General features: G+C 37.3%; 2 protein-coding genes across 4 annotated transcripts in view; one reads left to right on the forward strand and one right to left on the reverse strand.

Moving 5' to 3' along the window:
* Window positions 1–72: 72 nt before the first annotated feature.
* Window positions 73–6,465, forward strand: LOC142976976 (uncharacterized). The gene is made up of 9 exons (XM_076120626.1): window positions 73–1,135; window positions 1,315–1,811; window positions 1,966–2,319; window positions 2,462–2,603; window positions 3,302–3,440; window positions 3,694–3,802; window positions 4,105–4,229; window positions 5,060–5,207; window positions 6,330–6,465. The coding sequence occupies exons 1-8, from the start codon at window positions 564–566 to the stop codon at window positions 5,201–5,203; spliced, it is 2,082 nt and encodes a 693-aa protein (XP_075976741.1). The 5' UTR covers window positions 73–563; the 3' UTR covers window positions 5,204–5,207; window positions 6,330–6,465.
* The window catches only part of RpS19a (Ribosomal protein S19a), a 35,626-nt gene continuing 16,284 nt past the window's right edge, over window positions 5,412–24,753 (reverse strand). Inside the window, exons 10-32 of one of the 3 annotated variants that reach the window (XM_076120625.1) lie at window positions 24,116–24,303; window positions 22,491–22,572; window positions 19,656–19,688; window positions 19,016–19,279; window positions 17,406–18,930; window positions 16,842–17,040; window positions 15,586–15,710; window positions 14,720–14,935; window positions 14,011–14,341; window positions 13,407–13,627; window positions 13,051–13,215; window positions 12,587–12,753; window positions 11,886–12,013; window positions 11,419–11,642; window positions 10,801–11,041; window positions 10,084–10,356; window positions 9,574–9,709; window positions 9,305–9,410; window positions 8,656–8,781; window positions 8,083–8,216; window positions 7,487–7,698; window positions 6,792–6,992; window positions 5,412–6,405 (exon numbers count right to left, since the gene is read on the reverse strand). In XM_076120625.1, coding sequence (XP_075976740.1) covers window positions 6,344–6,405; window positions 6,792–6,992; window positions 7,487–7,698; window positions 8,083–8,216; window positions 8,656–8,781; window positions 9,305–9,410; window positions 9,574–9,709; window positions 10,084–10,356; window positions 10,801–11,041; window positions 11,419–11,642; window positions 11,886–12,013; window positions 12,587–12,753; window positions 13,051–13,215; window positions 13,407–13,627; window positions 14,011–14,341; window positions 14,720–14,935; window positions 15,586–15,710; window positions 16,842–17,040; window positions 17,406–18,930; window positions 19,016–19,279; window positions 19,656–19,688; window positions 22,491–22,572; window positions 24,116–24,303 — 5,359 coding nt within the window. In that variant the 3' untranslated portion in view covers window positions 5,412–6,343. The remainder of the gene's footprint in view (window positions 6,406–6,791; window positions 6,993–7,486; window positions 7,699–8,082; window positions 8,217–8,655; window positions 8,782–9,304; window positions 9,411–9,573; window positions 9,710–10,083; window positions 10,357–10,800; window positions 11,042–11,418; window positions 11,643–11,885; window positions 12,014–12,586; window positions 12,754–13,050; window positions 13,216–13,406; window positions 13,628–14,010; window positions 14,342–14,719; window positions 14,936–15,585; window positions 15,711–16,841; window positions 17,041–17,405; window positions 18,931–19,015; window positions 19,280–19,655; window positions 19,689–22,490; window positions 22,573–24,115; window positions 24,304–24,753) is intronic. The other 2 variants (XM_076120622.1, XM_076120623.1) reach the window with 2 other exon arrangements.

Consider the following 24,753-nt stretch of genomic DNA (forward strand, 5'->3'; position numbering starts at 1 on the left):
ATTCAACGGATAACTGAAGCGCACATAAAACGTCTGTTCCGTGCAAGGATTCAACTTAAGACATCCTGCGTATAAACAGTGATCTACCGTTCTAATCAATGCGCAATACGCACATCCTAGTCGCATCCGTGTCGGAAACAAAACATCACAGAAAAAATCAATAAATTTGCCTTCAGGTATGACCAAATCAATAGAATTAACCAAGATTATTTTTGTATATCATAATTTACGCAGGGCCGTTGAACATACAAACATAAACTGTTTATCTTTCTTTGGTAGTTAGCCACTATAAATGACCCGGTCATTGCGCAACCGCACGCACTATATTAATTCAAAACCATCAAAACAATAGCTAGTCAGCTCAGTACTCGATACCGTATAGTGTTCACAGGACGTGCCACTGCGCAGGAATACTGTGCCGGTTCATTCAATGGGACCGGCATAATTGAGATCAAATAATAGAACTAGTGCATTAAATTCATTCAGTAACAACGCAACCTGTGCAACATCCTGCATTTTGAAACAAATTATCTAACAAACGACTGCTGCACGCACAATTTACAATGTTTTCATATATTATCATCACATTTCTCTGTATTAAATTTGGTTGTTCTCAATTGGACGGTGGATTCTGGTGGTTAGATAATCATTTTGCCAGCTACGCAGGTGCAAAACCGTCACCGCCAATATTTGAAGATCTTACGGAATTTGATAACGATGAAAATGCAAGAATTGTATTCAGAGATGATCATCTACCAATAAATAGTATAGAGGTTGTAGAAAGCGGAGTGTTGAATAAGCTCGACGAAGAAACAGTTGGTGATGAAAACAATGAACCTGGAACTAATAGCTGGTCAGCGGAGGATAAAGTTGAAAAACCTAAGAATTTGGAAGGTGACAAACTTACATTCAAGTTTCCTGAAGAGGAACACGATTTCGTTTGGAAGGATACCAAATTTACCGTTACAACTGAAGCTGCCAGCACTCTTAAGAATGTAACAAGCATGTCTGAAGTATTTAACGAAAAGGGATCCTTTAATTTACATTTCGGAGAAAGGTTATCGGAAAATATTTGTACTTACATCAAGAAAAGCGCATGCCATCGAAATAAAGGAGTTTACATCAACAATAATAAGTACGTATACTTTTATAGTGACCTAATTTTCAAACTAAATTTACATGTTATCTTTATAATGCCTTCAACTTAAACTCGGCACGTTCAGTTCAGTTTCAGTTTATAAACGAATGTACTGTAATTTCCCTATTCTATTCTTGACGTAGTTTAATTTGGTTGGGTGTGTCTTATATTTTCAGAAAGCATAAAAAACCTAAAAGCAGTCAAGAGTTAATATGTTGTATTTTACCATTAAATGATAAGAAAGGGGAGGACTCAGATAAAATAATATTCCCTGAGCCTTTGCAAACACGTTACAAAAGAGCAGATGACCACCAAAGACGTATGTTATTGGAAGGAAGACGCGCATTTCTAAGCGATAAGAAGAAAAAATCAACACAAACAAAAACGGTAGATTATGATTACGAAGACCCGTATTGGAATATAAAAAATGTCAAAAAACCTGAAGTAAAAAAACTGACAAAACAAAAATACGACGATATTGACGATTATTACGACGTTGAGGATTATACTGTCGAAGTGCCCAAACCAGGGTTAAAGGGTATCTATTCTGACAACAAAAAACATAGACCACGAACGACTTCCAATAGTAAAAGAACTAAAAGTCCAGGTTACGGTGTACCTAACGACTACGACGAAGATGATGAAGGATATTCTACAATCGATCCACGAATAGGTAATTCATGTCACTTAAATACCGATGCTTGAGTGGCAAACATGACGCTTGGTAATTTCGCCCATCAAACATCGGTACTAGAGCCACAATATTTGTGTTAGAATAGGTAATTTTAAATGATGTGGTAGATATTACAGGTAGATTTCGTTTTCAGGAAGTACTACTACAAAGCGACCAAGGAGAAGCAAGCCTACAAGACTGACAACCACATCAGAGGAAGCAACGATTGACGCAGAGAGTCAAACGATCAGTTATCAGTCTCATCCAGACTTTAACGTATTACCAAACTTCAAGCTTCTTCACGTCTTAAGAAATAAAGCGACCAAAAGTGCGAAGACCACGACGACAGAAGGATTTTCAGCTGATGTCAGCACAGAATTGTTGATCAGTGCACCGTTCGAAGGAAGCTCTGAAGCAAGTTCAGAAGCTAGTAACAATCACTTTAAACACCGACAAGTGTACCAAGAATGTGGTAAAACAGCTAATCCGCTTGTCTTGACTGTGGAAGGTAATATTAACGTTATTATTTGAAAAGAAACTACGCTTCAATAGGACTTAAAACCATATTTTATAACATAAAGACCTACCTACCTTTGGATTCCATTAAGACTCGTCAGAAACAAGCTTAAAATTTGTTTTAATAATTCTAGGTAAACAAATAGGCAATACAAAGAACGGATCGCATCCATGGTTGGCGTTCCTTGTACCGACACGCAACGTGAACAATGTACTGTGTTACGCCTCACTCATTCACCCCAGAGCAGCAGTATCAGCAGCGGACTGCGTACAAAAGTAAAGAAAAACTTTTTATTTTGTTATATCACGCATTTTAACGTTTCCACTCATGACTGTTTGCTTCTAAAGATTTTTCAGTCATATAACTTTTCAGTAATGTAACTGAAGTCGTAATTGAAAAATAATATGCCTCTGTACTTTTGTGTCGCTTTGTTTGTTTAGAATTATTTAGATTAATAGCATTATTAATGACGTAACGCGACACAACTAATCGTCTCCTAGGCAAGTTATATTTAGCTTATGTAATTGCCTAATTTTCCATCGTTATTGAGCTTTTACTACCAACTCAATTAGTTCCATTTTCGGAAGGCTTCTTTTAGGCGAGGTACGAGTATGGCCTAATTGGAAGTTTTCAAATAGGTCTCGAAACACGGCTGAAACAAATTTAGCCCGTGCCAACGTGGGTTATAATCGTATCGAATTTCTAAAGCGCTTGTGAGGTTGCCTGTTTGGTAAGCGTTATTCTCAATATTTAACCCAAGCTATATCAAAACTGTTTCAATACGTACATTTAATTTGACGATAGTTATGATTAGCTACTAAAGTAAGAACTATTCATTTGCTAATTTGCATCTAGCCAAGGGTTTACTAGACTTTTCATTCGAATTGGGGATAGAATTCAACTCGTTTCCTACATTATTTCTGTGTAATTTGCACTTGACATTAATCTAACTTGTATAATTCTTTTACCACAGAAGTGCTCCCGGGGACGTCACACTGGTCGCTGGAGTTTGGAACCTTAATGATAACTCACGAGCAAAGACGCGAATAGTTTCTGCATTAATACATCCAAACTATAAAATCGGACATCTCAATCACAACTTGGCTATTTTGGTGAGTCGCAAAATCAAGGATATGGATTTTACACTACTAATTGAAATATTGGTACCCAAACGATATCGTAAACTCAAACCAGTAAATGTTTTAGAAACAAAAACAGAACGTAGACCCAGTTCAGAAGAATCGTTCGACTGTTCTATCGATCGAGCAATCGAAGCGCTAAACACCCTTGCATTTATTTTCCTATAAATATGTGAGTTTATCTTGCTTTACCTTATAATAACAAAAATTTAATTGCATATTTTAGCACTGGAAACAGCCTATGAAGTTGGGAATAAACGTGCAACCTGTATGTCTAGCGAACCCACAGTTAGAAGACAACTGCATATTCGTCGGCTGGGGTGGATTTGATCAAGGTAACTCATTTACCAATCGACGTACCTAATTAATTAGTTTATTATTAAGTGCACGTATTATTATACTGTTCTTATTATAATAAACTTGTCAACTGACAAGGCTGAATAAGGTTTTCCTATTCTTACGAGCTGTATTTTGTTTAACCATTACTGTCCCACTGTGGGGCAAGCGTCAATCCCGAATTTAAGAGTTAGTCCTGGGGTTCACCATGCTGACCAAGAATAAAAAAAAACAGTTCAATTACGTCAATCGCATCTATATTTCTAAAATGTGAGCAAATCTTAACCGAAGTTATTTACAGTTATTCGTCCCGAATCGCGATGGCAACGCGCATCAGTACACTCGTGCAAGGGTCGACTATCACTAAAAGGAATTCATATACCGAAAAAAGCATTCTGTGCTTCTGTACAAGCTCGCAATACCGTTGTAAGTATAATTCATCAAAACCTTACAAATGTACAATATTTTTAGAATACATACCACTGTAACATGAAGCTTAGTTGCTGATCGTAGGAACCGAGAATTTCTCACGTATTTCTTTTCAATTAGATGAATGAACAATGCGCGTATGTTCAATAGGTTATAACTTTATACTACCTACGTTCATTCACAACAGAGTTGGTACCTATTAATTTTCCATAATAGTAACAAATATAATAGACATGTTTACATTTTCCCGTAATATTTTCCCATAGTTAAAACACCTATTGAGATGCGAATTGTTTGTACTTGCGAGTCCAATATCCCATTGAAACGACTACCGCAAAAGATTGATTTATAAATATAGTTTTTAATTGATTGTTCAGACTATCGCAGGTATAATTCACATAATCTGACTCTGCATTAGGCATATTATAATCCTGTGAACATTACTTGTCGGTTTCGTTTATAAAGGCCGACATCCATTGTATAAGTGTAGTAATATAACATGCGCTTGCGCATGTATAGAATTCTGTGCTCGGGTGCCTACAAATATTCAGTAGCAATTAGTATGAAGTCCAAACATCTATTGAAACTAAACTATATGTATTTTTAAAGCACGGAAAACTAATTTATGAAGCTCAATGATACCGTAGCATCGAGTATAGAGAGTTCGACATTTAAAATGTACTGCCAAAATAGTTTCTACAACATCCGCTAGAGGCGCTGATTAGATTTTCACACACAATTTTTCGATAGCTAGCACTGCTAGCAGAGAATCAGGCTAAAAATTACTCCTAGGTATGGTTCATATTTGTGTTTTTTTATGTTAACAGACTGGTATCGGCGGCTCCCTAGTATGTAATGTGAATGACCTCGCATCAGCAGTCGGCGTGGCCGTGTCGAGAGATAGCACGCTCGTTCTATTGCCTGCGTTCGAGTGGGTCACTGAGGCTGTCAATGCTATTCTCGAATCATGAGGAAGTATGTATACCAATAGAGAATTTAGTTCTTGGTTCCTTCTTTAAAATAATCGCTCGATTGACTGGTGACTGATCTTAGCATTTTCATGGCGCTACTTGTATTTTGTAGGTTTGAGTTTGAATCAAGTAGCAGTTTTGTCTTATTCTGAAGGTTACTTTGGTAGTAAGGGCTATTTTAAAGGGACGTATAAAATAAAATGGCGTGTTAGACATTTTATTAATTTATTCATATTTTATGTTCATAGTTTACATTATACATGAGGCCAGCCCTATAACGAATAACTCAACAATTTCACTCGCGGCTGGTCAAATAAGATGTCGCGGCACTATATGTTTATCTATAGGAACTAAACAGTAAAAAACACTACACAAAAACACATTGGGAATGTCGAGATCCATGATAATGTATACAACAGTTCAACGTAGATTTTAATATCATGTTGTACTTATAATCTTTGGTGCCGAATTGTCTATAATGAAATGATAAATTGTTCATGTTTATCTACAACAATTCCGATATGTCGGGAAACTTAAAACTTATGTCTTTAGTAGATTATAAACATAATTTAACAAGTCTTACGTTTTACAGCCCGTCGGTCGTTGCATGCTCTTCACGTCTCCTCTTATTCTATGCTAACACGATACATTTACGTGCACTGAGATAGTGTCGCACTAACATTACATTATTAACACATTCCAATCTGGGAGCTTCTCAAGCGATATAGTCATCTATGATCTTTTGAAAAGCTCTGAGATCCCCTACATTCCGCTTTGTGGCTGACCAACTTAATATCAGTACGAAACTCTCTGACTGCACTTGACATTGAGCTATTAATTCGGCTAAATTCAATAAGTCGGGTGAAGCGCACGCAAGCATTACAACTAAAATATTTTATCTGAATAACATAATAATACTCGGGGCGTTAAAAATGTACTAATCGATGTTACACTTAAAGCCGACGTTGAGTCTACACATTGCTTTCGTGGTCGTTGACTTACAATTTGACTAAGAATTTGGTAGGACCACAATGATTAACGAAAATTTCCTCCTCCTAGGTAATATTAATGAAAAAATAAATACTATATGACAAGATCACGGTTACATCACATGTTTGTGTCGCAGATGCGCGGGAGTGTTCACGCGATCACCAGCGGCTCGTCGTCCGAGAACCCGTGGATCGGAGGCACGTCGTCGTCATCTGCAATCGATCACGTCGCGTTTAAGAACACGTTTCAACACATAGTTAAGACACTTTTACATAGTTGTGTGCTAGTTTTGTAGAATTAATAAATAGGATTTTTATAAAATTTAACAAGTGTTGATAATTTCAATAATCCTACTGACTTCACTATAAATTTTGGTCTACCTGCTTGCTAGAAACACAAGTTATCGATAGGGTTAATAAATTTATGTATTACCTCATAACAACAGAGATATTGATCTCTATAGCGTTGTGGAAAGTGTAAGCACTGGCTACCAGTAAAGCGTGCAGAAAACTTGGTCTATACCGGGGTAGCTAATAGCTTAAACTCGCATAAATTACGGTATGACTACAGTAAGGTAGTGAATAGTGGTGGGTGTTACCGTGGTCGGTGATGATGGCCTGTCCGCGGCGCGAGTCGTAGCGCGGCGTGTGCGCCGTGAAGCGCAGGAAGGAGCGCGCCAGGCGGCGGTGGCGCAGCGCCACGTGCAGCAGCGCGCCGCCCAGCGCCGCGCCCACCACCAGCGCCGCGCCCCAGCCCCACCACATGGGGCCCAGCACGCGAGCGCTCTCCACCTCCGAACCTGAAGAGCAAAAATCATATTATTAAAATGTTTTACCAAAAGGTAGTGAATAGAAGTGCTTTACAAAATCAAGCAATTTCAGAGGAGATGAGTCTGGACATTTGCTCGGCGTCTTGCCGTCTTGCGTGTTAATTTAGGTTTTTTTTATGTGAAAATAGGTAAGCACCCAACTACAAATCAACTTTCGAAGGTTTTTAGATGATCAATATAGTAAATATGCCTATGAAACTGCCATAAGCAAAAAAAATGTAGACGATTCGCCTTAATTAATATGACGCAAACAACTTCGGATCGGGTACACGATATTTTCTTTCAAATCTTATGTAAGGAGAGTTGTGTAGAGAGACACATGGTGTAGGCCCAGCTTCATTTTAGTGGAAAGGTGACCGTTCAGGACCGATGAAGAAGGTGACTGTTCTCACGTAGTTATATTCTGCTTGCTGCTGATACCTTTATCCGTATTACAAAAAAATATAGACCCAACAATTACTTACCCTCCATAGTCAGAGTATGCACTTCGCTGAGATCACTATAATACCCGTCGCTGGTGACCCGTCGTACACCCACGTACAACGGCCCCGTGACACCTTCGGGCGCGGTCAGTAAGCACGGAGACATGTCCGCACTCACTAACTTCATGTCTTCAGTCGGATGCAACATATCTTCGGGGATTTCCTTCGATGATACTACTACTTCGTATTTGTACCTGCAATTGTGTGTTGTTACAGTTTGCTCTTTACAGTCGAAAGGCGCTATGGGACTATAAAACTATGAGTCAGTCAAGTTTGAAAGGTAACTGATTTTAAACCGTTGTGCTCTGAGGCACCGGCGCCATCGCACGTAGCGGTGGTTTATTACGACGAGGAAATAAGCAGCGATGTACGCACATTGCACACATGCTTTCCTCTCTCACTCATCAATTTACTGCATTGGAGAAAGTTTCTCATCAAAAAATATTATTGAACGAAATCGGTGCATCCAAAGTTACGAAGTAGCAAACATACAAAAATAGAACATACGAGAAACGAATCATCATTAAAAACCTTCTCTTATTTTATATTTAAGTATTGGTATAATATAGTGGTCATACTCGTGTATGGGCGCGTCCTCCCAGCTGACGAGCACGTGTCCGTTGGGCGACAGCCACGCCAGCACGCCCGACGGCGGCTGCAGCGTGGCGCCGTGCACGTCCACGCACGTCTGCGCCGCGTCTTCTACGTTCACCTGGCGGGACAAATTCAAAAAACAACTAGTTAAGACGTGTGTTATGGACCATTATTTAGATAGGAACACACTACGAAATATGCCTCTGTCGCACAGTCAAAATGCTCTTCTTAATTTTCTCGTCATTAAATTTTCAGGGATTGCAGGAAGATAAGGAGTTGAGGTTTTAAACCTCATTGACTCGAAGTGCGCGTATGCTTATGCGCCCGATCTCTCGCCAATCGTGTCGTTTATCCGTCGCATTGGGCTTTGAAAATCAGGGACCAAAACGTTTATGTATATTGGGCACATATTTAGACACTATAAACAAAGCTCTGCAGCAGTAACTGGCTAGTTTCAATTAATAGATGACCGTTGGAAGAAATCTGACTCCAAAATCAGTAACCTTCAATAATACTTTCAAAGTGGAAAAAATATATTAGGTACTCATGTAACTTACATGTACGCAGATGTTGTATCGACCGCCGAGCGGTACTTGCATGATGACGTGCGAATAGCTGGCCTCCTTCGACGGTGATAGCTCGTAGTGGCTCTTTGTGTTTTGAGTCATCTCTGTTATGTCCAGCTGTGGGAAAAAGATTTTGTTTTACTTTACGTTGAAATGCAAATAAGATACGTTTTGTTGTAAAGAGTTACTGGCTTCAGAATACGTTTTCACAAATGCTTTAGTTACTAACAAAGTCAGTAAATATTTTTTGTAATAGCTAAACTAATTTTAATGGAAGAGTTAATAGAAATAGAAGCCAAAACTAGATGGGAATCGGTAGTGCAAAAAGATATGAGTAAGTGTGAGGTTTCCGAAGACGATGTCCAGGACAGAGCGAAGTTGAGGAAAAAGATCAGAAAGGCTGACCCCACTATCATATGGGATTCGTAGCATGGAAGACAGAGAGTTAATAGGAATAGTAAAAATGTAGTATACGAATGATTCTTCTGCTTCCAACAGTTAATTTATAATTATTTTGGAATATCATGTGTATGTTATACCTCAATAGACTTAAAATTACCTAAAGTCTGAGTGGTATCATCATTATATGTCATTTTACTTTTTTTAATAAGAATCTGGTTGAGATATTTTTCAATCTTACCGAGTACGTGGCTGGTTTGCGAAGTGCGTTACAGTTAGCGTCCCAGAGGATCTTCATTTGAGCCTTCTCTTCGCTGTAGTCTACTCGCAAGTTCTTTACAGGCGCCCTAAAGATAACAATTTATAAGATTTTAAATAAAAAATACTGTAATATGAAAACACATGTTAGAAACGAAAAATTATATTTGCCCATCTTTCTGACTCGTCAAGACAATAGAAGATATTTGGTTACAATTTGCCGGTGTATTAAAATTTTAGTTGTTCACTTACTTCGGATTCTCCCTGGTGATGATTTCCACGAACTTGGCGAGAGGACCGCCGCGTATACCAACTGTGAATATGTAGCTTTCACATGGGTGCAGGTTGTCGATAGTCACGCTTGTGTTCTTTGTTATTATTCTTGTGTCTGGTGAATATAGCAACAGTGAATTAGTTTGTGTAATTATCATATAAATTTCTGCAATAACACTATTTTACGATTAAAATGCCATAGAATACATGACGATAACATTTACGTTCGCTAAAATACATTTAGACTTGATGTAACTTTCGAATGTTAGTTGCGTATACGCATTGGCCACGCCCCAATTGATGCGTGCAATATATGCAATTATGAAATAGACATACTAACAAGACCGAAACTTAGTATTTCAAAGTTTTAATAAGTGATTGAATTGAGCGACCAATATTTTCTGAATCAGGAATAGTTAAACAAGGAAACACATTTGATAATTAATATTACAATTAAAAGTTTTATAACATTTGTCAGTTTACACTCACCGTTAGACATTTCTCCAGGATTAGTCCTATGAATCATATTAGTATAATGCACTTCATATTCAAGTTGCTTGCCCTTATACCGTTCCGCGGTGGGCGGGGACCAGACAACTTGTACCGACGTTCGTTTCTCTATAGACAGTATAGCGGTAAAGTTGAGGGTAACGTCTTTGATACCGGTATTCCTCAGGGGAACTGTGAACGGCTCGCCGTAGATGTTCGATTTGAAGGCTCGAATGTCGATGTGGATTAGCACGCCTGGTGGGAGGTCGGTCACTGCAAATGAAATATATAGTTTTACTTGAAATAAATAACAACGTGGCTCGTGGATAATGCCATTTCCTGATTCCAAATAATTGAAAAGGTATTAGAATGCTATACAACGACACATCCATTAAGCTCTATTATCATGTTCATGTCCAAATATGGCAACAAGTCATTTGCTGAAAACCTGAAAATAGAAACGTAGACAACGAGTGAAGGTACTGGAACGAAAGGACTAATAATGGTCAAGATAAAACCCATAACTAGTAAGCGTAACTCGTTCCAGTTACATGGAGTAAATATTAACATATTTTTAAGCAAGTTTGTAGTTCCAATTAATACTAACATAATGTATTGGAAAGTAACACCGTCTAATAAACTTTCAAGTCTCAACGACTGGACAGATTCATAAAATATGAAATGTGGAAGATATAATACATAAGTAGTAGTACTTACATGTAACATTGTGCGCTTTATGTACAACGATAGGGTCTCTATTAGCGTACTCGGGCGGCAGTCGGACTTGCACCATATAACCGTCGACGCCGTGTATCTCGTGCCAGTCTAGTCGTACTGCGGTATCGTTGATCCGCGACACGCTCGCGTTCACCAGCTCGTCCACGTCGCTGTTCGCGTCGAACGTTATGTTCCATACTTTTGATGATTTCGATGTGAACGCGTTGTTTGTTGCTGTTAACTGAGGGTGGAGTAAATTTATTAGTACGTGTATAACGATGCAGCCAGATTAAGGTAGAATTGCTACTCAAAATTTAGCGAAAGGTAAAACTACGCTTTTTTAAATTTGACGACTGATTTTCACATGATTGTGACTTAGGACTTTTAAAATTGTACCTCCACTTACGTTACGTGGCTTTACCAAGTTTTCATTGAGATATTTTAAACTTTAAGTAAAAATCTGAATTTAGGTGTTATCTGCATTGGTAGGATTTCAAGTACTTAATGATTTGACATAACACAACAATGGTGAGCATAGTATGATTAAGTTGTCTATGGCTATATTAAACTTTGGGTACAGCAAAACTAGAGCATAAAATAAATTCATAATCAACTTACCCAGAACGAATAATTATTATTAGGTTCGAAGTACCCCTCAATATTGACAGACATGGTCTGCTTATCATCTGCCATTATGATGCGTTCTATAGGCGGGAGAGGTGGCGCGTAGTACAGCGTGTAGTGACGTATGACGCCGCGCGGCTGTTCCGGACGATCCCACATTACGTTGATACGGCGACCTATGAGCTGACGGACGCCGACGCGGATCGGTGGTGATGGTACTGAGGAGGGAAAGGTTTGACAGTTTGAATGTACTACATATGTAGATCCTACGTATGCTAGTCGATAAAAAAATACTGTTTTAAATGGCATAGTATTATACTCTAAAAAAGTATTGGATTATTGAGTGGTATTATAATTTTAAATGCAATAAATACTATTTTTATCTCAAGGGTTAAAAGACACATTTAACTCAAAGTAGTAGATTATTATTAACTTAAATTATTATTAGTATTAACTCTTACCTCCTTCGCCAGTAGTCGTGTTAACATACTTCATAGACGGATAAGTCCTATTAGATTTGCTATCTTGGATATAGAACGTCACATTGTAATTGGTGAAGGGCTCCAGATCTGTAAACCTGTATACAAAACTAGATTACTCATTAAGGACGAACTGGCATTCAAAGGAAAGACACACTTGTAAATATTTCTTCTTAAAGGATAAAATCTGAAATAAGATGAAGAGCATTAAAACAGTCTTAATATTATAAACGATTGATTATGTTCTTTTTATGTTTAAACGATTGATTATGTTCTTTTTATGTTTAAAAGATTGATAAACAATATAAAAGAAATCCAACCCGCACTTGGCCAGCACAGTGGCATCAAGGCCTGCTACCTCCCTTGTTTCAGGAGGAGACCCTTGCCCGGCAGTGGGGTAAATGGGTAAAAATTATTTTTTACAAAGGATTTTTACAATGATCCATGGATATTTTCCATAATTATTAATTTTTATACTACAAAATACAAAAAGGAAACTGAATTTGCTACTGATTAAACACTAGCTTATATCCATTTTCAATGTTTCAAGATAAGCCAACTCGGCATTGCAGCCGGGCAAGAAACTCTTTACTCTTTCTTTAAGCGCTTCTTATTCACAATGAGGTGTTGTTGCTATAATTCATACAGAAATTCTTAAAGTAACACAATATAGTGGTGCTTACCTATAAATACTATCATTGGTCCATGTCATGTTATGCCAGATACCGTCGCTGACCTTCGAGATGGACGGCAAGAAGCTGTACTGTACCATCTTCTGCTGAGCCATCCAGCATGAGATGAGGAAACTGGTTGAGTTTATAGATGACTGGTCCACGCCGATACTTAGGAACTGGTGGTTGTAATAAAAAAAATGAATTTCAATAGAAAGTATGGTTAAAAGTTATTTTATTGTTGGAGTTTCAAGTTTTCAAAGTACTCAAAGGTTTGGAAGGCAATTTATTAACATTTTCATTTACAACTAACTTATTCTTGTATATCAGCTTTCAACAACAGAATATGTTTGAAACGATGTATACAAAAAAACAAAAGACTAGGTAAAATTAGTGGTAAAGCATGTCACAATAAGATAATTTTTTTTTTTTTTCTAAGGCCTCCTAAACTATTTTTTATCATTCATTCTACTTACTTGATACGTATGAGTATTATCGTTGGCCGAGCTGGAGCAGTTGGTCTCATCTGTGCCATCGTAACAGTCCTGTCTACCGTTGCACACGTTCTGCAGCGGCACGCAGTTCGTGCCGTCGTCACACATCAGGTAGCCGCGCTGACATTCCACTATCGGTTTGTGACTCTGTGGTACAAAAGAGAGGAAATTAAGATGGCAGTCCTAATGAAGGGTGGCATCAATTTCGGTATTCTTTTTATAGGATAAAGAGCTAATTTACGTTAAAAGAAGCCCCCTATCACCAAACACTTAAAAGTAGTGAAACACACTTAAAAGTAGTGAATTTTGATATGATACAAGATTTATTAGGTAGTTACCGAGGTGACGGGACAGTGCAGCTCGTCCTCCCCGTCAGGACACTGGCTGACGCCGTCACAGAGCTGGTCGTTGCGCACGCAGGCGGAGGAGTTGGCGCACGGCGTCTCGTCGGGCCCGCAGCGCGCCGGCGCCGCGCCGCGCCGCGGACAGTCGCGCTCGTCCGCGCCGTCCACGCAGTCCACCGCGCCGTCGCACGCCCACTGCAGCGGGATGCACAGACCTGACCACGCAACATTAGTATTAGCTACCTCATACTTGGTTTGACCGTCACTGGTCTTTTCTATCTATGAATCGTGTATTTTATTTAGGTTTCAATTTCTTTTTGACGGTTAAAATGTTATCTTTTACTCAACACTCAAAGCTGTCGGTGAAATTTACTGTGCTCAGATTTCACTAACTATAACAATTACAATTCGTCGACATAAACCTATCTAATAACTGCATTAATGTTTATGCTGTAACAGACCTATTACTCAAAGCCTATCATAAAGTCCACACTTGTCAAAATAAATCTTTCTTTACATTGTCTAAATTTTCCTATGCTTGATTGAAAATAACTGAACGGTTAGACAATATAAATTAGTTATAAGTTTTCAAACTTACCAGGTGCACAAGTGAAATCGTTCTTGCCACACTTGCGTATCGGAGGCGAATGTTGTTCGGGCGTCACCGGCTTCAGTTCGGGCATCTCTAGACCGCACCCGACTTCATCAGACTTATCACCCTCCCCGCAATCATTGATGCCGTCACATCGCCACCAGTCAGGAAGACAGTTTCCATTGTCACACTTGAACATCCATTCTAAACAAGTTCCGTTGCTAAAGAAGTTCGGTTTCTCAGTAGGGTTTGGTAGTAGTTTCGAGTGTGATGTGTGCGTGCAATTTTGTTCGTCTGAACGGTTGTCGTCGCCGCAGTCGTTCTCACCGTCACATACCTGGTTGGACAATTTCCCTTTGTTAGATATCGAATACGCGAAAATCTACAGCTGGTAGTGTAAGTTGATTAAGTTTAGTTTTAGGAAAGATCAATTTATTAGGTGATCTATACTTAGTCATAGTTAATCAATTTAGGGATTTGTACACTGAAGAAGCCGAAACAAATAACTTGCGATTCATTTTTTTTTCTTTCGTCCATTTCCAACTTTGACACAGTATAGGTATTGTTTATTTATAGTCTATCTATTGTGTGAAAACACCTGAATCAGCTCACGCTCCGTCTAAATGACGAAATTGTCGAGTATTTGACATTTGTTCGATACAACCTCGACACTATCGAAAATTTTAAGCATGAAATACATTTAGTTTTAACTTACCCAAGATTTAAAGATACACTTCCCACTAGGACAGCGGAACATATAAGGCGCGCAAGTAGAATCCATACAGCGCTGTTCTCGTTCATCTTCGCCGTTGTCACAGTCTTTCTCTCCATCACACACCCAAGAGTTAGGTATACAGAAGTTGCTGGTGTTCGAACAACGGAACCCGTTGCCGGCGCAGCTCTCTACGATGTCCGGACGTTTCGTTTGAATCTGTATGGAAAGGTAATAAATTTGATAAAGTTTGACCACGGTCGATGTAATTCGATCGAAACGACGGGCAACAAATAAGGTATAGTATATACCTAAGGTATAGTATATAAGGTAAGGTATATAGTAAGTAACCTTAAAATTCTCATAGCGTTTAAGACCCGGTTTAACTAATAATACAAAATGGAAATACCAAGAATAGACAGATTACTCTTCAAGAGATACGCCATAGATTAAATAAGGGTCGCGAAAAACCCTAGTAATTTATATAACATTTTATATATTGATAATGACTCGCAAGCGTGAAGTGAAGCAGAAATTACCCAGAACTAAGATTGTATCGATGAATCATTGCCTGTTTTACAGATAATATTTAAATGCAGTAGTAAACAAGTATATCGATTCGTGATGCTGATATTGGGTGAATAATATATTACTTTCGTCATTTAGCTAACCATTCCGCCCCCTTTATAAACAATTATAATTATAATAAGGAAACTAACATAATTAATTGTTATTTTAAAGGGTAATCCCCTAATAGACTGAACTTCTCCTAATAAAATACAATAAATAACGCGGTCTTCTATATACTAAGACATGTACAAAATAGATTATAATAAAATATTTCTAAAGCTATCTAAATAGCTACGTACCGTACAATTCCTTTCATCAGATCGGTCTTTACAGTCATTATCGCCGTCACACACCCACCGCTTCTCAATGCAATGTCCGTTGTCACATTGGAACTGATTCGCTGAGCAGTTGCGAGGTCCACAATCTATAGCAAAAGAACTTATGATAGACACATATACGGAACAAAAAATACATCTGCACTGGTTTTCCAAGTAGACCAGTGGTTCCCAACCAGTGGTCCGTGGAAGTCTAAATATGGTCCGCGAATGATTTTAAAATTTTAAGGATGATTATTAGACTTTATTTTTAATATACTTACATAGTGGTCCCTGCTAACAAGAATAATATAAAAGTGGTCCCGGACTAAGAAAAGGTTGGGAACGCCTGAAGAAGACAGAAGGACATTGTTGCATTTATAAGTTTGGTATTCAAATCTTATAGGACAAGAACGTATACTTGCGTATACGAGCGTGCACGCATATTTACGTGCATACTCACTAGATTGATACGTGTACATATTTTGTTCTATGAGCAATACATGGTGGCACACAAGTCTACAGACTTAGTACCCTGAATAAATGGGAGCTTAAAATAATACCTATATTATTATGAATACTTAAAATACATTCTGTTCTATAAAATTGTGTATAACACTTGACAACACAATGAATGAGTCATTAATGCAATCGCCTCACTACGACCAATGAACAAAGACTTGCGGTTTTAATTCTCTGTAAGAATGTACTGACGCAAATATTTCCTTATTTATATTCAGTAAACAACTGTTCATTAATAATTGTGATGAACCTTCCATCACACTTTTCAGCGAATGAGGTTACATAGTGTCATTGACTTTCGTTCTTATTGTAATTCTTAATAAACTAACTCAAAACTGCTGTCCAGGTCGATAAAGACTTAAGCAAATGTCTTGGGAATTTTACTTATAACTACAAATCAGATATTTGCAAACCTTCGTCATTTGCTAAGATTAACCTACTTAATATTAGGTTGGGGAAAAAATCTTTAGGCATTATAGTATGTATGAACTTGAAATAAAATCTCTTTGGCTTCAATAACCACAAATGAGTACACGGTTCATTGGATTTCTTTCAGTGAGCTCGTGAGGTACAATAAATATCGAGCATTTTTATGTAGAGAAAAGATTTTATTACAAGTTCATACATACTATAACGCGAAAAGACTTTATCCCCGACCTAATATAAAACTGCCCTATTTCTATAGGTCATATAGTTCCCTAAACAAATAATTAACTCACCTTTTTCATCACTCATATCAGCGCAATCAATATCTTCATCGCACCTCCAATGTGGTAGATAGCACCTTGTATTGTCACACATGATCATAGGCGGCACGCACAAACAAACAATCTCGTCGGACAAATCACCACAGTCGTTGTTACCGTCGCAACGGGCGAATGAACTTATGCACTTGCCGTTCTTGCACATAAATTGATCCTGGGGAGTAAATAAAATAGTTTTTTACTGGATAATCTACCATCAAATATGTTCAATATTATTTCTACTTTGACGTATCTCAACAACTGCAGTTTTGATTTACAAAATAAAGATCTCCGTTTTAGATGCTTTAAAAGAAAAATAAACATATTAAAAGTAGTGTTCAACGTTTATCGAATCAGTGAACTAAAAGAAATAAAAAGGATTTTTAGATTTTTTAAGTAAGCTAAGAAAGCAACATTTTAATTTGACTGCCTCTGTGGCGCAGTGGTTTAGGTCGCCACGCTAATACCATAGCGCGACCGATAGGGAGGTCGTGGGTTTAAAAAAAATTGACTTTTAACAAACAATAAAAAGATACTTACATGACTACAAGTAGCTTCAGTCTTTTGTGGGCAAGTCATATTCGCGAACGGTTCAGTGTTGTTAGGACACATACATTTACCGTTTACCTTCATCAGACCGTCTGGGCACAAACAACTGAACGTATTCCCAGGGCCTCCAAGACATATTGCGTCACAGCTAGTATTCTTATAAGAGCAGGCGTTACTACCGTGCTGGACAAAGTGCGCGAACACTTTCAAGTCCATTAAACCAACAAACGAATCATTAATCGTCATTGTATTCGCACCAGAATCCTTATCAGCCACAAAGATCGATTTCACCTTCCAATCATCCCAATACATCTTATCCTTCAGCACAGCAACAGCGAACGGATGAGTCACCCTATCATCATTCCACAATATTCTTCTGAAATATCTTCCATTCAAATCAGCGCTTGCGATATAATCTTCCATCGCATCAACCCAATAAATTCTCTCGGACATTTGGTCGATCGTTATCCCATTGGGCCACTGGACAATTGGCTTGCCGAACAATTTCTTAACATCCGTGCCGTCGAGATTTGACCTTGATACTGATGGATTAGTCCTGTCCCAGTCGGTCCAGAATAAGTAACCTGCTTTAGGATGAACTGCGATGCCTCGTGGCCTTGACAGTGTTGTTGAATCAAGAATTGTTACTCGCATTCTACCGTCTAGTGTCATGTCAGTTCTTACAGCTTCAATTTTCTTTCGTAAGCCATCAACGAAGAATAGAACATTCGAGATCCAATCGAATGCCATTCCTTCAATACTCGCCAGATCTCTATCAACGATTATTTCTTGCGCAGTACCGTTATTGAAGCATTGACGGCTGATTTTGTCTAGTTCTATATCAGCCCAGTAGATGCAATTATTCTTTATGTCAAATTCGATAGCAACTATGTTCCTCTCGTTTATAACAGGATATATGGTGTTATTGTCGAATAAGTCAATGCGTGCGATTTTACTGCCTAATGCAACAAGCATGAATTCAGTAGGTTCTTCGATGGGGCATGGAATCATATCAGGCACGTATGCCATATATCCAGAAATGGTGCAGACGTCTCCATCGATTTTCCTGTAACCTTTTGTTCTCTTGTAAAAGTGTCCTGGACGACAATCAGATGGAATGGCATATGGGTCGTACTTTACAGATTTATTGTGAATACATTCGTTTCCAGATAGCATGAATCCGAAATCACATTCAAAGTCTCGTCGGCTACATTCACAGACTTCTTTCCTGAAAGGTCTATCATAATCGATTCCGTTATAACAATTGGTATGAGCGAGTCTTCGTTGGAAAGTATTCCTGGTGCCAAGAACGCAGGAAACCGAAGAATTTGGAGGCGAAGGTGACCAGTATTTGTAGTCGTCTTCAGTACAATTACGTGCAAATGTATTCTTCAAATCAATAGTGACGATTATCCACTGATGTTGCTCATTCTCTGAACCAAACATGGTGAAAGTAGTCGTATTCTCACCAGGCTCTGTCATCAAGCCGTATATGCGGAGGTCATCAGCATTGAACCTAAAAATTTATGTAGTTAATAAATGAATACATCCATTGATAAATGCAGAGCAGCATAATGTTTAATTGATAACATTGAACTTACTGATAAGAGTTCCATTCGATGCCTTCGTTCGTGGAATATAGGATTTTTCTCGTTTCGCCACGGGACTTGAAATATTTCACGGCTACTAAGACACCGCCGTGATCTCCGTAGTTGAAGAAATAATAGTCTTTAAGGATTCTCTTCCAAGTGAGACCAGCGTCTCTACTGAGATATACACCAGGTATTCCTTTCAAGGACTTGCCCATTACGCCTGTTGCCATAATTACACCAGGAGCCGACTTGGAGCTCATGATACTTGCAGATCTACAAAACAAAACACGTTACGATTTTCTTGACGTGTGTTCAATTGAAACAACCAGGCATACACTTAAACAAAACCCTTCAAAATAAAATATAACAAACTCAAAATGATGGCCGGTCTATATTTGAATACTATCGATGTAATATCATGCTCTGTTTAATAAAAAAATAAATGAATTAAACCACTGTCGATTGTGCTACCCTGGTCGAAGGTTATTACAAGTGAATAAAAACAACAAAATGCAACCCACATTGAATAAAAAATAATTTAAAAATATATTGTTAAAATGGTAACCGTGCAAAGTGCAAAATAAAAATCGTAAGCATAATGTCTTTTAATAACTTAAATGAATGCACGCTATTATTCTTATGAGTTTACCTCAGACCGTTCGCAACAACATTTCCTGGTGGGCTGAAAACAATTTAATGTTTATCAGCATAGTATTTTTACTGATGAAATAAAATTATTGATTCGTTACATTGATGGCTTATCGTAAAACTAATGATCCGTTTCTCTTATCTCACAGTTACATTTTTCGATTAGAATTAACGGGAAATGCTGGAGTTTTTATTCAACTAATTTATCTACAGTTCTAAATACCTAATGCTACAGTATACAAATCATATAAAACAGTTTTGACGTGCAAACTAAATCATCTATAACACTAACAGATGCAATCAGTTATAATAAATTATAATAGACAAATGTTAATGTATATTTTATGTATCATATTTTTATTACTCTAGAAAATAATTGCGTGGCAACTAGACATTAAATAAAATAATATTTCTCTAGTATATACCTGTACTAGAGAGATATTATTGTATTTAATGTATAGAGTCATTATGTAAATTACAGCGGTGAAGGATTATTATAGTTACATAACGATTATTTATATACCATGAAAGCAATTTACCGAGGACATAATGAAACCTCACACGACAGAAAGATTGAAACATTGTGTTATAGAAGTTATAACAATTGTAAAACAAACCTTTTTAAAACAAGGGATTTCGAAGTATTTTGTTCTATAAGTTATTTGGATAGCGCAAAGACATAGTAATAATATAGACATCTAGTGGCGACGAACTGGGAGTGAAGCCTAAACCAATACTCAGTACTAAGTTGAAGTGGACTAAATAGATAGATTGAGAATTATTAATAGGTATTGTAGAATAAAGACAGCTTGTATCCAAGGCTATTATAGTTTATATATAAGATCAATGTATATAATAGTATAATGACTAATACAAAACCGCATCCCAATACAATCATATCGCTTAATTACTCCGTCATGTTAACAATGCCATAAAATATTTGTAAAATAAATATATTATACACAATATATCTCCATATTAGGTCAAATGAATCATCAGATATGAAAAAAATGAGTTCAATTATTGGTCACTTGTGTCAGTTCAAGGATAAAATACAACATGTGGTAACTGCAAAAGCAGCTGTTTTTTTACAAGAGTGATTAATACAGGAAATGTTTATATTCCTGTATCTACATTGCAGAATAGATGTCTTAGTCACAACTCTCATTATAATATAATAGTCTACTAAGAACTAGATATTGAAGAAGAACATTTTCAAGAATTAATATGTTAATCAGAGAATAGCTCTTTTATGTACCAAGAATAATATATAACATACTGCCGACTGAAGTCAGATTGCAACTGCAGCCGGTTAAACTTGTGCCGAAACGTCAAGTAATTCTACGCACACACGTGATTATTCCAAATAATATTAAAAGTTATAATACCAAATACAAAATATCTTTGAACTTTGGATCGACACGCTTTCGTTTCTACATATGTATAAAACATACCTATAATATGAAAATCAACGTACTAACATCTACAGCAGTTGTTACGTTTAATCAGCCGTGTTATTGTGATGTTAATCGGAAAAAAATACACCAAATGTTCCATTATCTTAAAGACTGGCACTTTATTCTATAACATTGCAATACGATATGAATCATCGAAGAAAGATAGCACTCACAACGAGGCATTGAATTGTGCATGAGGTCAACAAACTGCACTACAGATAATGCTTCGACGCGGGAACTATATCAAATTATCTTCAAGTATAAAGTTCAAGGTAATACAGCTGTATTGTTTTAACGCTACTTATTTCATAATAAGAATAAGATTATCGTTCAGTAGAAAAATTTCGACTTGGAATGGGAAAAATGCTTAGTTTGGCTTTGGATATTTAGAGAGGGGTTGTTTGCCTCTTGAGATCTTCCCCCACCACTTGCTATCTTGGTCATAGTTCACACATTAACTAATAATTATTCAAGACCTAGTATGAACTATTTCTAACTTCTTCTAAGAAATGAAATAGACCAATCACCGGAATTTAAGTGACTAAATTCGATCAGACACTTTGTTATATAATATTAAACATACTAATATGAGATTTGATAAACTGTTGGTTCCGTAAACAACTTCTTGTAGTTATCTAGTTAACGTTTACATAGATAAATATAATAGAGGATATCACGGCCACATTATTACAATGATAAGTACGAATAGTTTCTATTATTTCTATTTGTATTCTTACTTCTGTAGTGTAATAACTTCAATATAATGTGCTCTTTAACTCTCATGCCTGGCTCCATGATAGTTCTCGGATGGAATTTTGTTACTTTTCATACATTTGCTGCCATTTTTTCAAGTAGATATGCCACTCTGACACTTATTTATAAATTGTATAAGTTAGTCTAGTATACTTTCACACCTTCATTTATAGTGAAGTTACTTTTAACAAAGCAAGATTTAATACTCTCTCTCAAATAAACTGTGTGGCACTTTTGAGCTGTAGATTGAATAAGATACAAGCTGTGCACTAACGCGCTGCCTCGGTGCCGAAGCGGGAAAGCGGTTTTAATGACTTTACTTTAATAAGCATTAAACCGAGCCAGTTTGCTCATCACTGCCTGGATAACTTTCACCGTCATTGGCAAAGTACATTTATACAAATTCACTCACAACATAGTTATTTTTATTCTGTAGTCAATATACATTATTACAGTCAAAAACACAACAAAAAAAATTGCGTAAGAAACCGTATTACTATCGTTCTGATAGTAATAATAGATTGACCGGAGTTTATCAAAAATGAGCTTTATTTATAGAAAGTTAGAGTTCATTTTTTTATTACTGTGAATGAGAGTGTGGAGAAGCAGTGGATGATATAATTTACCTTGTGACTGGATACAATTGGCTGAACTTCTGGCATAAGTGTAGACTGCATGAGTTTTCAAGGTGACAGTTCAATGGCTTGCCTGTGGACAAATGCGTTAAAAAAATTATGACTTAGCTTAATTCGTTTTGCACTTTTTTTGGAAATTAAATTGTAAGACGCTTGCGTTGCAAATTACAAGTTTTTACAATAACAATGCTAATGTTTTTAATAATGACACACTAATGACTTTTCGAAGTTATGTTTGTATTAGAAAAAGTTATCACATGTTTCATCGGTGAAGGAAAAGCATCGTGACGGAACCTCGCAAGTCTAAAAAGTTGTTTAACGCATTTCTTGAGTACATGCAAAGTCCCCAACCCGCACTTGGCAAGCGTGGTGGACTCAAAGCCTAGCCCCTCGGTCAATTCGAGAGGAAACCCTTGCGAAGCAGCACATAAACAACCGATTAGATATTAATAGAACAAACAATATAAAACGTTTCTATTAATCGCAATTCAGCAGAGGAAAATTGGTTCAGAATTATACCAATATGACGATAAATTTAATAACAATACAAATAGAAATAGGTTTCAGAGGAAGCAATTAATAGGTAAAGTAATTAATAAAATAACGTGCATTGTTTGAATGAATAGCTAATCATTAGTTTTATTTCCTCTTCATAGAGGTCAATGTTTTTAGAAATATCTTCCTCAAACATACTCCAAATAACTGCATATATTTTTTAAGTTAATTAATTTATATTGTATGTATATATTTCGACGGATTTAAGTTCTAAATAGTTCAGATATATGCGTTATCTTCAACTCATGTTGGTTGCGGAAGCCATTTAGAATTCGGATACATAAAAAAAGGAATATCCGCACACGAAATTACGCAGATTTTTTACCGCATAACACATTAAGCATTAAATAGCAAAGGAATTCGTTTTCCCCTAATACGTTCAAATTTCTAAAGTACGCTGGTATAAGTTACAACTAAAGGCAAACCGCGAATAAACATACCAAACAGTATAGTGAGGAAACCTTTGAACTATACTATGATTCACTAAGCTTCTTAGTAATATAATAAACAAAATAGGTAAGTATTCTGATATTGATGTCATCAAAACAACATATTGTTACTTATACGGTACCGTATAAGTAACAATATGTTGTTAAGCAATTCTCTACCAGTATCGAGTATCGACAGCCGGCTTGCTGTCGTATTTGTATGAAAATCTGATTGAAGCCATTAGCGGGTGCCGTAGAAACTATTTTTGCAGCAGATTTTAAATGTCAAACTCTCGATACTCGTTAATACAGACTGACTGACTGCAAGGCGCCCATAGCCAGTTGCGCTCACCGGTCGGGAAACGATCTGTGGGTTCAGCAAACCTTGGCGCGGTCATTCCATAGATGGGAGACCGCATAGTGGTTTTTGAACTGGGCGTCTAAGTGCTTCGGAGAGAACGTAAAAAGCCGGTCCCGGTTGTTGTCAGTTAAGATAACAGTCGTTAAGCCAGGTCAAGGCCTTTGGCGGCTTGAATAACTTTGACACTAAGTTAACCACTGGCCATACGAAGAAGAAGCACTGACTTTATAGAATCGCGCTACAACTGTTGGAATAACTACAAAAAAACTCACCATTCTCATCTTCAGTAGGTGGATTAATAGGAGACCACGTGACTCCATGATCGAAAGTGATCAGTGAAATCAAATGTTCCGGTCCGATGTTAGTAACATGTGCCTTAGAATCTACCCTCGAAGCGATGTAAATCCCCTTCAGTCCTTCCACACGGTACAAGTCAGTGAAAGAATCTTCCGTCACATCTCTGAAAATAGATAGTTTATTTAGCAAATTATGAAGTATATTTGTTTTGTTATCGACGGTGACCTACAGAAAGGTCAGGTGTCTGGAACTCTAATTTGGCGGTCATATAAGACAAAATATGTCTTTTATTAACTTTATAAAAGAAAATAAGACGTAATTTTCATTTAGTAAACCCCTATTTGGCGTCAGAAATAAGCATTACTCCATGCCCTTTCCAGGGAGGAGGGAAGGGGTATGTCGGGTTCTCCCGTTACGGTTCATTGGACATACCGGCCAAAATCTTGACGGTCATCGTAAAAGGGCCAAGACGCGGTACCTACCTCCTTTCGGATACTCTGCGTCCCGGCCGGTAGTATAGTACCCCCGCCTTAAAGTTTCCGTTGAGTGTATACGTAGAATATAAGTCATTATTGTACTAATTATATCATTCGTCATCTCATTGACATTCTTT

This window comes from Anticarsia gemmatalis, chromosome 12 (assembly GCF_050436995.1).
Source record: "Anticarsia gemmatalis isolate Benzon Research Colony breed Stoneville strain chromosome 12, ilAntGemm2 primary, whole genome shotgun sequence".
Lineage (NCBI taxonomy): Eukaryota > Metazoa > Arthropoda > Insecta > Lepidoptera > Erebidae > Anticarsia > Anticarsia gemmatalis.

What these genes read in the sequence shown, in the direction of transcription:
- LOC142976976 (XM_076120626.1), top strand. Translation starts at nt 564, where the DNA reads ATGTTTTCATATATTATCATCACATTTCTCTGTATTAAATTTGGTTGT. An exon ending in GTTTACATCAACAATAATAA is followed by an intron (nt 1,136 to 1,314) that starts GTACGTATACTT and finishes TTATATTTTCAG; the next exon opens with AAAGCATAAAAAACCTAAAA. An exon ending in TACAAGCTCGCAATACCGTT is followed by an intron (nt 4,230 to 5,059) that starts GTAAGTATAATT and finishes TTATGTTAACAG; the next exon opens with ACTGGTATCGGCGGCTCCCT.